We start from the raw sequence: 16,018 nt of genomic DNA, 5'->3' as shown, positions 1-16,018 counted from the left end.
ACCATCTTCACAACTAAAAAATTTCTTCTTTATATCTAGTCTGAAGCCACTCTCTTTCAGATTAAAACCATTACCCACTGTCATATCAAAACAGACTGACAAAAAAATCTGTCCCCATCTTTTTTATAAGCTCCCTTTAAGTATTGAAAGGCTACAACGTCTGCCCAGAGCCTTTTCTTTTTCAGGCTAAACAACCCCAGCTCTCTCAGCCTGTGTTCATAGGAGAGGTGGTCCAGCTGATGCCACAAGTCAAACAATATTAAGATGATAAAAAGTGGTTTCCTTTAATAAGGGTCCTTCATGGTGCAAATATGGCAAGATGCACACACAGTTCAGGATCCTGACAATTTTATTAGTTTAACAATTAGCATAATTAACAGAAATTATCCAATTAGAAGAACAATTAATTAAGTAATCCCCCCTTTTGGTTATGCCCCCCACTGAAGCTGCCCCTAGCTTCTAACCCCACAATTATTTTGTCTACAGTATATATAGAAAATAAGGACGTCCTTGGTTCACACTGTAGAGGGAAGACTAAATAAGATTCCAGGAAAGTTAGCTTATTGTTCTAAAATTTAAGTAATGGGGTAGGCAAAATACTATAGTTAGTTAAGGAGCTATATAACTATATGATAGTTATAATAATATATAATAGTAGTCAACAGAGCTGCAAATATATGGAAAATGTATAAAACTTAAAAATCTGTTTGGCATTATAGCCCCCTGATCATCTTGATGGCCCTCTGGACTCACTTCAAAAAGGTCCATGTCTTTCCTTTACTGAGGACTCTAGAGCTGCATGCACTACTCTATGCCCACCTGGAGGTCTCACCAAAATGCAGTAGAGGGAGAGAATGACCTCCTTCGAGCTCCTGGCCATTCTGCTTCTGATGCCACCCAGGACACGTTTGGCTTTTTCACCTGTCTAGCCTCTCATCCACCAGTACCATCAGTCCTTCTCCTGTGTTTATTGCCTTAATTCCTCCATCTCCTGGCCTTGTTGATACTGGTGGGTGGTTGCCCCAACCCCGGTGCAGGACCTTTCACTTGTTCTTGTTAAACCTGATGAGATTCCCATGATCCCACTTCTCCAACTTATCCAAGTCCCTCTGGATGGCATCCCAGCTCTTGGGTGTGCCAACCACACCACTCAGTTCAGCGTCATCTTCAAGTTTGCTGAGGGTACACTTGATCCTGGAGTATATGTCACCAACATGGAATAACACGGGGCTCAGTATGAGCTCCTGAGGGACACTGCTCATCACTGATCTCCATCTTGATATTGAGCCACTGACCATTACTCCCTGGATGTGATCATTCAACCAATTCTTCATTCACCAAAGAGTCTACTCATCAAATCCACTTCTTTCTTCAATATCAAGAAGGATTTTGTGGGGAACTATCAATTATTTGTTGTTATTTGATTTTTAGGAATTCACCTGTTGAGTCATTTGTAAGAATTAAGTCCATCTTAAAGACTGTAATAGAGACACTTGCTGTAAAATTTAGTTATGTATGTCTAATAAAATGTACATATAGTTAATGTATTTTAAGAGCAGTATTAGAATTTAGCTTTACTGACAGTCTTTTATGTATGTCTAAAATGGTACTTTTGTGTATATGCTTCAATTTTTTTTTCTCATCACTGGAAGCATTTTTATTTTATGTTATAGTAGTGTTAGACTAAGTCTTCCAGGAGCAACTTTTGTCCTGCTGTTGTAACTGTTGGAAAGGGCAGGGTCTTTTGTTTTCTTTCCTCATGTTTTGGTGATGAACCATCAGAGGAAAGCATAATGTGAATTGATGTTTTAGCAAAAGTACGGTGCTAGGGTCAGACTGTGTGCTTTTTGGGGTTTGCTACTGATGAGAATTCTTGCACAGCCCCTTTGAGTTCTAATGTGTGCTCTTTGTCACTGGGAAAATAGTAGTTGAGTTAGCTCACTGTAGTGAAAGATTAGGGCCAGAATTTTTTTTTTTTTTTTTTTTTTTTGCATTAGTCTGAGATCCTGGAATTTTGGAAGACTGTGATACAGGACAGCAGTCAGTGTGAAGAAATAGACAGGGGTAAAATGATTTGTGATGGAATTGTCTGAACTCTCAGTTGTGCAATTATCTGTCTAACAGTTCTCTGTCCTGAAAGCAATTACTGTACCACTTACAAAAGCAAAACCAAAGCAAAAGCCTTGAGAAAGTTCAGAAGAATGGCATGACAACAGAGTAGAGGAGGTTATTAAATACAATCCAAAAGGTAAAGTTCTGTGTCAAATAAGGAGAGCAGAGCAGAATATGAATCTATCAGGCCAAATGAATGGAAGCATTTCTAAAAGAGAGTTTGAGAAACTTAAAAACACAAAAATTAGCTTTAAATGTTTTTTCTGAGCTATACTGGGAGAAGAAACATTGCCAAAGACTTTGCAGGCCCAGTAGACAATCTAGGTGTAAAAAGAGCTTCCAGAGAGGATAAGGCAGTGGCAAAGCAACATAAATAATTATTTGTGTTCAGCATGGAAGAATGCAGGGACATATTCACTCCCAAATCCTACATGATGGATAAATAAAGAATCTGTTTCAAATAAGTGTTATATTGTAAAAAAAAAAAAGATAATTTACCGTTGGCTTTTACTTCCATGTCTCCAGTGCTGAGATTTCCTTCCAGAAAGAGCAGTCCTTTCGAACCCACTCCCATAGTGTGTGTTATTGTTTGGAATTAATTAGGGATAGCCCAAGCTATCCCTAATTAAATTAAACGTATGTTCATTGCAGAATAACATCAGGAGGGGAGGGAGGAAAAATAAGCTCTATTCCAATTTGCTTGTGAATTTCCTATCTTTGACCTTAAATGAGTGACTTAAAAGTAAGTGGAATTTTTGTACTGGGTGATTTGGGATGATCTGTTACTCATTTAATCAAGTGCTTCACATTTCTGATTGTGACAATAGATCTGCATATTTTCCTTTTTTATGATTTTTATTTCTTTACATGAGTTGTTAGAGGTTGGTACCCATGTTTGGACATGGACTCCTATTGAGTTGAGTTAAAGGTGGAGCAAAAAAATGGAAAGGTGAAAGATCAGATTGGGTTCGGTAGACGTAGAGTTGAGAACGGACAATTGTGTTACTAGAAAATAGTAAAAGTAGTTGCTAAGTTAAAATTTATTTTCTATTTTCTTCATATACTAATTATATGTCTTGTAAATGGTATAGTTGTGTGTAAAGATAGCCAAAACTTGAAACTTGAGCAAAATGATTGTGTAAGGAAGTAATAAACTAATGCATAAGATTGGTTTCCATTCAGCCTGGACACAAATAGATTAGACCCAGTAAAGCATATTTGTTCATAAATACTGCACAAAGAGGAGTAGAGTAGGAAGATTCACAGTTGGAAATTTTGCTTTTGAAGACCTGGGACTTTCACTGATATTAAAACAACTGGAGCTAACTGTCATGCTTTGGGGTGGAAGGGAAATACATATGTAATTTGTAGATTGTTTAGCTAAGGCAGATATTATCTCTTTTTTAAGATTATTTTTGTTCATAAACTATATAAAATACTGTTTTTCTACTCTTGTTTATATTATATGTTTACTTGGCCTTTACATCATCTTCTGACCAGTTCCTGCCTTTCTGGCTTTCAGATGAATATAACCAGTGATACTGTTACTTATGCTGTAGTGCTTGGTATAGTGGGGATTTACTTGGCATCAAATTGTGGATGGAATTGAAGCTTGGTGCAGAAGTGGTAGGGGCTGCAAGCCAATGCTGAAGCTGCTTGGAGGCTGAGCAAACTTCCTGGGGTGTGGAGAACTACTGTAGGCAATGTGAGAAATTACCGTCTGTAACAAACCACAGTGTGAGAAGCTAACACAAGTTGTAGATAGCCCCCTATGGTATGCCTGGATTTCACAAGTAGTGAAGGGGTAATTGTGTGAGAGGTGCCTAAAGAGTGTCATTGCATAGAAAGAAGCACCGGGATCATTTAGGGAAGTGCAGTGTTACAAGACCAATGGTGCCTGATAATAATTTCAGAAATACCAAATTTGGATATAGCACTAGCAAAGCTGTGACCATGAAGGGAAGAAATATCTGGAGTTTTGCTAAATGGGGGCAGAGAAAAGGAAGTAGAAGTGTGCTGGAAAAAGAAGATCAGAAAATGAGAAACAAGGTTAAGTGATGCGACCAGGTGCTGTCTGGGGTTTGTGTCAGGCAGCTTATGCGTGGTGATCACAGTTGGAGTATGACAATGAATTAAACTTGTTTCAGTTGCTTTTTGCATCTTTTTACTATTGAGTCCTTGTGTTTGTAGTGACAGCATACTCATAATGAAGTGTATTTGTTGTGCCAGTCTATGACTTTTTGAATTTATCTCTTAATCTGTGTTTATAGTCTGTACAAGTTCTGCTTTCATTGTTTCTTTGAGACTTTGGTTCACACTGAAATCTAGTCCTGTCATATTTTTCTAATGTTACTGATCCTTTGGTCATTTTTTATTCTCCCAGTGCCTCTCGACTCCTTGAGATGAAGGATAAGGGAGAAATTTATTGTAAACTGTGAAATTTCTTGGGGTTATGTGTATAAGCATACTTTTGTACTTCCTCCATCCATGCATATTTAGTGTGCAGAAGTACTGTGAATTTCTTCATGTTTTTTGAAAACATATGCTGCTGCTCCTTGTTTTTTGTAGACTTCAATACTACTACACCTGCTTTACCTGCTTTGAACACTGTATTCCTTTCATATGTATCTCAAAAATACTTGGAAGAATAATACATTTATGTAGTAAGTTGCCAACTGAGACAATATAAGACATGTATACCAAAAAGTAATGCTGAGAAATACTCTAGAAAGTTACCTTATCACAATCCATACCTATTACCATAGGTGTCCCTATGGATAGCAGTTATCCAGTGTTTTTGTAATTCATTTGGATTACCTTATTCGCTGAATTTTCCAAGAAGACCATTGTTGTAAACACCTTTGTGCTAATTTGACTATATCAGTGTATGTGAATTGGTAGTAGTTTCCTTGCTGCTCATGAAACCATTGTATTTTAATAGATGAATTGCGAAAATTGAGTTGGTCTGGCATTCCCAAACGGGTTCGTCCAATTGCATGGAAGCTTCTTTCAGTAAGTTCTATTTTTATTTTATTCTTCCTCTGCATTTAGTACTAATAGCTTTTCAAGCTTTGCAAATGATTTTGCATGAATTGTAATTCATCAGTGATGGTTGGAAACGTGTCTTGTACTGAATTGTAATGGGAGTTACATTCTTTTACTCAATTTCAAGATTAATCTATCAAATTGAAAGGAGGGGGATGAGAAGTAGTAGTAAATCATGCCAGCTGTGTATCTTTATTTTTCAGCCTGGCTTTCTATGAAAGAAAGGCTTGTGATAACAGTAGCTTCTTTCAACCAGTTTTGATGGAATGGTAGAGAGTTCAAAGACAAGTACATTCTTAACAGTTTTCTTGAAAATAGACGCACAGTGGGGGAATCAAAGACTATCAGTGTCCTACGAAAGGCTTCATTCTGACTTCACATTAAAGTAACTGCGAGGAAGAAATAACACTGTAGTGAGGAAAAGGAGTGATAGCATCTGTAGGTTTCTTTGGCTGATTCTTCTATAATGCTTTAAGATGAACAATTCTGAACCGCTGTGTCAATTAAGTTGTGGCATTGGCTCTCCTGATGTCATACCTGTGAGTCAGTTTGGAGAGACAACCTCATTAAAAAGCTAATCACTTTTTTGTGGTGCGAGTGTTTGGCTGGCTGAGCACTCTGATCTTTTCCCTATGGCCAGAGGATTTTGCAATAGCTGTAGCTTGAGAGTAGGTTAGCTGAAGTACATGGAGGTGTTTAAGTTAGGCATCAGAGAGAAGCTCATGGCATATGTGATTCACTGGGTTTGGTGTTGCAGAACAGGATTTTTTTCCTCTTGTGTTTGCACTATGTTTAAAAAGGTTATTCTGCAAAAATACAGGTTATTCTTCATAGAGGTATTTTTCATGTCAGTCTTTTCAGCCATAATGCTTGTGATGACAAACAGTTAGGCATTTTAGCTGTTGTTTGTCTGCCTGTGGTTGGAAGAAGGTTTATGAGGATGTTTGTATTAAAAAGAAGCAGAACTCTCGTGATGTCTACTCTCCAGAGGCTGTGAAAGACACTTTCTCAGCAAATCTTCATGCATTTAAGTACTGTTTAAAATTCTGAATTATACACACAGCAGTTTAGCACTATTGAATTTTTCAGAGAGTAGACTTAAATAGCTTTGCTTTTTATAGAATAATTCTGTAGGGAATGCAAAGTATTTACTTCAGATTGACACTGATTTCCAGTGACTGAAAGAGTCTCTCTTGCTAAACTAAATGTGCAGCTTCGTTTCTTCTAATGCTAAATGCAGATGCAGCTTAATGGTGGATATTCAAATACCCTGCTGTAATTGAAATTAAACATGGAGCTTACAATGTAGTTTAGTTCTGTTTCCAAAGTTATATGTGATTTTGGTAGTAAAAAAGGCATTTTTTTTCTTGAAGTTTAGGATATCTGTTTTAAAGTGCTAAAAGTAAGAAAAATTATTACTAACTCAAAGTTGACTTTGAAACATAGTAAGCTAAAGCATAAGTATTTTTTAAGTTCTGCATCAGAAGACTGACACTGAGGTTTAGAGAGTTGGAATTATGCAAATTATACAAATATAAATGAGCTGACTCCTCCTGATTTCTAGCAAGAGCATATGCTTTCCAGAAGCTTTAACTTAATTCTATAAATTGATTTTGATTTAGTATTCTTGATCTAAAAAAATGCCTAAATGTAGAGTTCTCTTGTTCTGTTGCTTTAACAACTCCAGTTTGGGATTTATTTCAGTTCAATTTGCAACTTCATCTTGCCATACCTCTGCAAAAACCTGCTTTCAGATTACTTGTTTAATACTTTAGCAATTAAGTGGATTTTTTTTCAACTAAGAGATCTACAAAAATCTGGCTCTTTTTTTTATTTTATTTTTAATATTATTTTATTTTATATTATTATTTTTATATGTTTGTTTGTGTTTTCTACCTCCAAATGGCAGTATTTTGAAAATTCTTAGCTTTTCTTAAGTAAGTCCTGCTGTGCTTTCTTATCTATTATGTGGTCCTCATTTAGTATGTTTTGGAAATCCAAAGATGTAGTTTAGTAATCATTACTTTTATATACTGTAAGGCAGCATTTTCTTTCATATTCTTTTCTGAGTGGGAAAGAAAAGTGCTTCCAATTTTTGTGGTCATAAGCTCCACCATGCTTTTTTCTGATGGTAACCAAATAGTGACCTACTGTTAATGTCCCAGGTAAGGGGGAGTAATAATGGTAATTCCCAGATTAAAAGCCAAGTTGGATGGAGCTCTGAACAACCTGGTCTAGTGGAAGGGGGGTTGGAACTAGATGATCTTTAAGGTCCTTTCCAACACAAACCATTTTATGATTTTATACAGTGCGCCAGGAGCTCCTGGGGAAATAAGTGTTCCTAAAAATCAAGTGATATTTTGATTAAAAATGAGTTGCAATACTAAAAAACAACCAGAAAGCTGAAGAAACCAAAGTATAGTTATGGTTTTAGTATATGTTTGTTTCAAAATTATTTAAAAGTCTTATTTAAATAAGTCCAAACTTAATTTTTTTCAGGGAATGGAGTACCCTTGGTGGTATCTGAGGCAAATGATGATTGTCTTGTTTGTAAAATTGAATTTAAAAAATTGGAAATTAAAAAATTTTTTTATTGGAAATTGGAATTTAAAAAATATTATTTAAGTAATTGATCAGTTGATATATTTGCTACATAGTCAGCAGGTTAATATTGTTAACCAGGGTTTGATGAAGAGAGTTTTTCAGTCTAATGCTCTGTTGATGTTATACATGTCTGCTGACATAATTTATTTTTAAAATAGAGCAAAAATGTTAAGTACACTGTACATAAATAACAAGAAGAGCTATATAGGCTGTCTTCTCTTTTGAATAACAAAACTAAAGATATGTTTGCAAAAGCCTTTGGAGGAAATTAATGAATAAACGGATTAAACTCTCCACCAGTTTATTTGCTGGTGATAGGTTGCAAGCCTTCCCAACTTTTAAAAATAAAACCCAATTTGTAAAGTGAACAGGAAACATGACATGTTGAATTGAAAGATTAGCTTAGTCTTTGAAACTGAATAATGGCAAAAAGACTTGCTGAGAAAATATTGGTGTCCTTCAAAAAATCACATTTGATCTCAAAAATGAATTCTTTTCTAATGCAACCAACTAAGATATCCTACAGGGAAGAAACCACAACTGTTGAGAATAAATGGGCAGCAGAGTTCAATATTTAACACAAAATATTGGGACAGTCTATTAAATGTCCGACAGAGTCTTTCAGCAAAAGTGAAGCTGGTGGGATTTAAAGTACTTGGTATCAGACACAAGTCTGCGTATCTTAAAGGAATTTGTTTTGCCAAAGAAAGTACCTCCTAAGGTATCTGGAATGTAATATGACTTGTTCTTATTCTGTTGTCATTATAAACTAAGGAATTAAAGTGAACTGGAATAACATTTTCAATGATTTTAATATAGAATCATAGAACTGTATAGTTTGGAAAGGACCTTTAAGGTTGTCTAGTCCAACCATAAATCCAGCACTGCCAAGTCACCACTAAACCATGTCCCTAAGGGCCACATCTGCATGTCTTGTAAATACCTCCAGGGATGGTGACTCAGCTGCTTCCTCAGCCAGCCTATTCCAATGCTTGATAATCCTTTCTATGAAGAAGTTTTTCCTAGTTTTGAATTTATGCCTCCCTTGCTAATGTATCTAATTCCTACTTGGAGGCAACTGAGTTAATACGCATTGTTTAAAAATTTAATGGAATTGCTCCAATACTGGCCATGTAGAAATTAAGGAACTCGCATAGTATTAAATTTACCTGAACTTATTTATTTAAGCTTTTTGCCTCAAAAGTCAACTCCATCATAGTATTTTTGATGAGAAATTGTGTTTTGTAGGAAGAAAAAGAGAAGGCAAAAAAAAAAAAAAGCAGCTATTTTTATAAGCTGCCTGTATCTGAACTTTTGTACCAGTTGGAGTGATTAGAAAAATAGTTTAATAAAGGATTATTTAGACTTGTGTGGGAGTACATGGCACTATATCAGTTTATTAGATCTTCTGTCACATGTAATCAAATGCCAGCAGTGCTTTTTGTAAGGGAAAGAGTGATATCCTTCTCATTTCACTGTTTTTTCAGGGTTATCTTCCTGCAAATGTGGACCGAAGAGAAAGCACTTTACAAAGAAAACGCAAAGAGTATTTTGCATTTGTTGAACAATACTATGATTCCAGAAATGATGAAAACCACCAAGATACCTACAGACAGGTAGAATATCTATTGAATTGACTTTTATCTACAGAATACTTGCTAAAGCACTTAGAGATTATTTTTGAACTTTGCTACTGTTTTTCTGTTTCTTTAATCTTACCGGATAGACAACCCTCTAATAATTTTCATGAATTTTAGAAGCAAAAATATGAAGTAGTTTTGATCTGAAATTTGAAATAGTGGATTTTCTTTAATGTCAGTCTTAGTGTTGCCATGGTTTTCTGTTTAAAAATAGTTGTATTTTCATATCTTTCATCTCCTGCTCAGACCCTCTTTCAAATGAGTGAAGATGGACAGGGAGAGTACAACAGTGACTGTTCCTTAATGGCTCACAACTTCTGCTTAAGAAGTTGAAACTGATGTGCAATTAACATAGGGGTGTCAAAAGCAGATAACTTCAAGATTTATATTGAAATGAGTAGTTTGTAACACTAAGCAATGGTTCTTTAGCCTTCCTTGGGACAGAAAAAGCTAAGAACTTCCTTTCAGTTTCAAGACTAATCTTTAGTAGCAAGAAGTATATAGCATCACTAATGTAAGGCTTGTGAAGGGAACCCAAAATCATCATCATCTCAGTGCTTGAGCACTCTGTTGCACAAAACTCCTTTGTGAAGTTTGGAATAAAAATTTTAGAAATACATATATTTTTATGCTCTCTTTTTGATTGTCAAGTATGTTAAAATAGGTACTAGACTGTGCTTTTACCTTTGGACATTTGGACTTGATGATCTTACAAGTCTTTTCTAACCTAAATGGTTCTCTGATAGTGGCAGTTGAATATGACTTTACAGAAGTAGTAGTATGTATTTATTCATAATTGCCCTGAGGTAATGAGTACTGCCAATGTGATTATAATTTGCAAATTATTAAAATGTGATGTAAGCATCTAAGAACGTGAATACAAATATATGTGTTTTTAAATTTTGCTTCATTGAAAGATTAAGTTAGAAATTTGGCTTCATGTTTTTAAATACAGTAAAAATCCATGTTATCCCAAAAATAGTGATAAAATGGGATTGCAACTAATAGTGTAAACCAATAGAATGATTTTAAGTATTATGTTGTTTAGAAAGTGTGCTGTTGGTTCCTTTTACAGTATTCTTCTTTGTCTAATTAGATCCACATAGATATACCCCGCATGAGTCCTGAAGTTTTAAGACTTCAGCCCAAAGTAACAGAGGTAAGAATGATATCTTTTCTTTTTGTTCGAGAAAACATTTTATTAACTAATCTGATATCAATTTGATTAATAATTAATTTGATTGCACTTGCTATTTTGACTTCAGAACTACCTTAAAGAAGTAAAAAAAAATGAAGATGTGTAAGTAGAGGCTAAGAATAGCAGTGTAAGTATGAGTAATAAAAGCAAAGGCACCTCATTAATTTCCTGTATTGAATCTGTCAGTTATTATTTTGGTACTGTGCCCTTGAGGGCTTTTTTCCCCTTTTTTTGCTTTTTAAATGTTTTGTTAATACTGTGTTTTTAAAGTAATCCGGAGCATAGTTCTGTGGTTCTATGTGTTTGCCAAAATCATTTAAGGTCTGGAAGTTCTTAGAGTGTTCCACTTGGGAAATTCTCCTTTCTGAATTTGTAGCACAACTGGTTTGAATGCCTTGTCTGATTTTGCTTCCTTGTAAGTTTTGTATATGGAGTACACTATTTAAATTGTTTTACTACTGTTGTAACTATATAATTAACATAAATATATGTGATTAAATGTGATTAATGGTAAATATATTAATCACATTGGCCTATATTGTTGGGGAATTGAATCTCATGGGTGCTATTCATTTTGAAGCATATAGATTATAAATAGCATAGATGGTGTGAATTATCCTCTTTCAATTATTTAGTTTAATTCTTCAACTTATTCTCCTTTCTAGTGGTTCTAGTTAGACCTTCAAATGTATTTCCATGTAGCTTCTGTTCATACAATTCTGTTCATACAACAGATCCAAATAGAACATAATCTGGTAGCTCATTATGAGAACGTAAGTGCAGAATTAGCTTTCATTTCGTTTTCCATTGTTACAATTATTTGTTTAATGGCAGTACTCTTCAACACGTTGGAGAATTGGTTTGAAGAAATAGGCTAGTACAGTGTTTCAAAAGAAATACCTATAAATATTGGGCTTTCCACCTGCTTTCTACACAGTGGTGTTTTACCTGGGCTGTTCTAGGGATGAGTCGAGTAGTATAAGTAAAATGAAGGAACAAGAATGAAGGAATACTATAAGCTATTAAGGAAATTATTTAGACCAGTGGACTTCTGGGAGAATGGGCTTGCATCTCTCTATGATCTTAACCAAACCCTACTTGCTTAGTGCCATTGTACAAAACATGCTGAAAAGGTCATACCACCCAATCTCTCCAGTGTTTATTTCTCTTGCTTTCTGAGTTTCTGGAGACCTACCATAGCACCACTGAATCCCTCAGCCCCACAGGGATCCTTCTCTTCTCCCAAGGGCTCCTGTAGATAGGATGTGTTGTTCCCAGAGCTGGTCTCTGGTGAGCAACAGTCTCTCTCTCCTTTTTAAGGTGAGATTGCAAATGCTATACAGCAGGAAGGGAATCAGAATAAGGGTCAAAGACAGATTTTAAAGGATGACACTGTGTGCAAAACCATTGTTGTGGATATCATGGTGAGTTTTGTATGTACTTCTGATGCTGCAAAGATTTAGAGTAATGATACCTCTACTGGGAAGAATCTCACATAGAGCGAGGTGAAGAGACTGTAATTGATGGAACTGGACAAAATCACTGGTTCAAGCTTCAGAAAGACAGCACATGTATAAACCTTAATCTCCTGACTTAAATTTCCAAATGCTGCTATTCCATGATTTTTGCTGTTCTTGGTGGTATCAGAGTCTCTGTTGCCAAAGAACTTTTTGTTAGAGTTAATAAGACTGTTTAATTTCTTATCTGAACTCAGTTTGGTTTCTGCAATAAAATGTTGCAGTTTAGAAGAAAAGATGTTTTGGACCTGATGTGCAGAAATAACTAGTTATTATGTGTTCCTTTTAAAATCAATTTAAATTGTTTATTTTTTATGGGAGTTATATGAATCCTGAGTGAGGGGAAGGTAATGGTGGAGCAAGAATTTAAAGGGCTGAAAATGACTTAATAGTGTCCCTGAAAGAGGAGAGCAGAGGAGTTGGAGGTGGTCTTTCATATAATGCAGTCAAGTTGTTTTAAAGACTACTTATTATTAAGTTGTAATAAATTTGATTAGCTAACATGGACTTGTCTAATTTATTATCTTTTCTTGCTTTGTCTTTAACTGAATTTTGTTGAAATTGAAAGTACATGGCTATTTCCCATCTATGCTTGCATATTATACATAATAATTCCAAGAAAACTGCACAATTTAAAATAGTTTATAATTTTGTCCTCCTCTCTCTTTTTTTTCTTTCCCTCCCCTACTTAGAAAACAAAAAATAAATTTTCAAAAGCTTTTGAATTAAGGCTTTGGAAGTTTTGAAATTCCTCTGAGGTGGCAAAACCCACAAGTAATTTGAACCTTCATTTAAGCTGATGGGTTCTTTTCTTTACGTATATGAATGTAATTCTTGCTGTAATTATGAATGAGAATCAAATTCAAAAGAGAATAATAAATTGGTAATGACATCTCATGAGATGTAGTGGTTCATAGTAGAAAAATAATTCCACTTTTTGTTTCTGGTTTGGAAATCAAGAAGGGATCCTTTTGGGAAAGTGACCTTTTTAGTGAGTCCTATTTGAACACAGTCATAATGTGTTGTATAGAAACTTAAATCAGTCTGCTGTTCAGGTTTCCAGTGCTCATTTTTTTTGATTCAGAACGGTGAATGAAACTTAACGAAAATGGGTAGGAAATTGAAAATGCAATTTCAGTGTGTAGTTTAATTTCTGATTGGAAGCATTTGGGGATATTAAAGCTGATGTGCCATCACTAAGTGGTGCTTCGTGCTCAAAAATATAACACTCCCCCTCCAGAAAATCCAAACACCACCTCCCTCATACCTGGATTTTAAAAACATTTTAAAATCCATTGCCTTCTCAATTTGCAATGCAAACTGTGTATCTTATCAGGTTCTGAGGAGATGAAAGATTGGTGGTACAAATTTGTGAATTTTTTGACTTCAGATATGCCTTCATGAAAAAACACTATGTTTATAGTTTCTGCAATGGGTATTTTGATTGACTGTTCTTTCTGAATTGCTGTGATTTTTTTGGATTGGTTGTTGACTGTGCTTAATTTGTAGTCCCATCATACATGAGTTTTTTATTTAGCCTAGTGCATAATCCTGTTCTACATTCTGCAGTTGCTACTTTAATAGGTTTCTCTAGTCAGCTCATTCTGATATTTGTTTTTTGAGAAATTTTTTTGTATTTGCATTATGTTAAATGTGTCATTTTTCAGAACTGAAATACAGAATGATAACTCTGATAATACTGAGAAACTACTGTTGTAGACAGTAGAAGTGGTAATGGACAGAAGTAGGCAGAGTGGCTGTGAGCTGAATAACCTTGCTAGATTGGCAGTTTTCCAGTTATATTAAAAATATCACATAAATAACTGTAATTTCATCAGGGTATGATTATGTAAAATGTAAAAGCTTGCTGTAAATGTCTGAGTGTAAAATCTTTATACAGTTATTGATAGACAGTGAAACACCATTGGCTATTGTTTAAAGGGCAGAGGTTATATATTTTATTTTGGTTTAATATGCAGTTCTTGTTAAAATTTATGAGGTGACCGGACTAGTACCAAAAATTTGTAGCTGAAGGAGTGAGCATCTTGGCTAATGGAAACAAGAGGCTTCTATGGAGGATTTGCTAATGAATACTTTCCTTTTTGCCTGATCTGAGATCACACTGAGCAAAAACTGAATCTCAGTTGTGATTGTAATGGATCAAATGTGAGCTGTCTTAAGGCTTGTTTTTCGGTGCCCACCAAAACATTTTGTACTTACTGTTGATGACTGTCTCCCCTGTTTTGTGAATTTTCAGCCAACGAAACATAAAACCTGACTCTCAAAAGAAAGCCTGTAGGGGAAGGATAGATGTTGATATTTGAGACTTGTTTTCAAAGCAAAAGGTGCAAATATATTTTGGCTTCAGGTGGAAGCCTGTGATGGGAATTTCAAGTACCAGGATGTGAGTCCTTTATGCTGAGTCCTTTCCTTATTTAAAAATTACTGCAGTAGGACTTTTAAGCTAAATAATGATATTTTATTTAAAATGGAATTAAAACAGTCAGCTTCTTAAGCTAACAAAAACTTAAAGTGAGATTGAATATAAACAATCCTGACTTCACAAATAAACTTCCTCCACCTATTGGATTCTTTCAAGGCAGATCTTTCACTGGCTTTCTTGAAGCCTGAGCATTCATTTACTTCTGGAGTTGCAGCAAACCACAGAATCCTTTGGGTCTTTCCAAAATGTCTCCTTTTTTTAGTATTGAGGCCAGATCTGAAGGGTAACATAGTTTGTGCTCTCATGAATGAGCAAACATTCTTTTGTTTCAGAAGATTATACATCCCTGATTGTGTGCCTGTTGCTAGGACAAAGCATGTAGCACTTTCACTCTGCTGCTTATTTGCAGTCTTTCAAAGGCATGTGATATCTTCAGAAGCAAGTAATTGAGAGGAAATACAGCCTGTCACAGACCTAAATGGAGTAAGAAAATAGTTCTCTCATTTCCTTGCTCTCTTTTGTCTTCTCATGCTGAGATATGGTAAGGCCCCACGAGCTTTTGCAGATCCTAAGCAAGCTACAGTTTACAGAGTTGAGAAAGTAAGGTTCTGTGATATGGCAGGCAGTGGCCTTAATTCTACATTTCCTGATTGTTTCAGGTTTTTCATTAGTTAGTATGCAGATGCCTGAAGTGTAAAGCTCCACACTCAGTGTTAGGCAAGCTTAACTGTTGTGGAATCTCTTTTTATGGGCATGCTATCAAAAAATCTAAACTGTATCAAGTCCTTCTGTCTATTACTTAGGGATAAATAGAATATTGCATTAATAGAATACTTCATTCGAAGAGATGAAAAATGATGGGAAGATCATTTAATATTTCTTTCCCTTGAGAAAAGAGTAATTTTTTCTTACTGGAAAAGCTCCAGTGAATATGAGCTACTTTGTATTAAGTACTGTAACTGAATTATATACTAGGTTGGTTTTAACATGTGCTAATACCCTGAAAATGCTTCCCTTTGAAGAATTGAGAAGCTTATGTAGCACTGGGTTATGAATACCAGTGTTCATTTATGCTGTTGTATGCATGTTTTTTATATTACTTAACTCCATGATATTTATCTGCAGAGAGGTTTTCAACATCCTCATGAGGGAAAAGAGGAAATCTCTTCACTCTCATGACCAGTGACAGGACTCAAAGCTTATCTGGGGAGGTTTAGGTTGGATCAGGAAAAGGTTGGATCAGGAAAAGGTTTTTCACTCTGTGTGTGGTTGAACATTGGAACAGGCTCCCCAGGGAAATGGTCACAGCACCAAGCCTGACAGAGATCAGAAAGTGTTTGGACAATGCTCTCAGGCACATGGAGTGATTCCTGGGATGTCCTGCACAGGGCCAGGAGTTGGGTCCCTTTCAACTCAGGATATTCTATAATTCTATGATGTTATGATAATTTGTAAGTGT

General features: G+C 35.4%; 1 protein-coding gene across 1 annotated transcript in view; it reads left to right on the top strand.

Moving 5' to 3' along the window:
• LOC131573045 (TBC1 domain family member 22A-like) overlaps window positions 1-16,018 on the top strand; it is a 141,757-nt gene that overhangs the window by 14,785 nt on the left and 110,954 nt on the right. Inside the window, exons 5-7 of the mRNA XM_058826621.1 lie at window positions 5,054-5,124; window positions 9,249-9,377; window positions 10,498-10,560. Coding sequence (XP_058682604.1) covers window positions 5,054-5,124; window positions 9,249-9,377; window positions 10,498-10,560 — 263 coding nt within the window. The remainder of the gene's footprint in view (window positions 1-5,053; window positions 5,125-9,248; window positions 9,378-10,497; window positions 10,561-16,018) is intronic.

This window comes from Poecile atricapillus, chromosome Z, assembly GCF_030490865.1.
Source record: "Poecile atricapillus isolate bPoeAtr1 chromosome Z, bPoeAtr1.hap1, whole genome shotgun sequence".
NCBI lineage: Eukaryota > Metazoa > Chordata > Aves > Passeriformes > Paridae > Poecile > Poecile atricapillus.
Note: the sequence above shows the minus strand (reverse complement) of the source record. Positions and strands in the feature narration are given on the sequence as shown.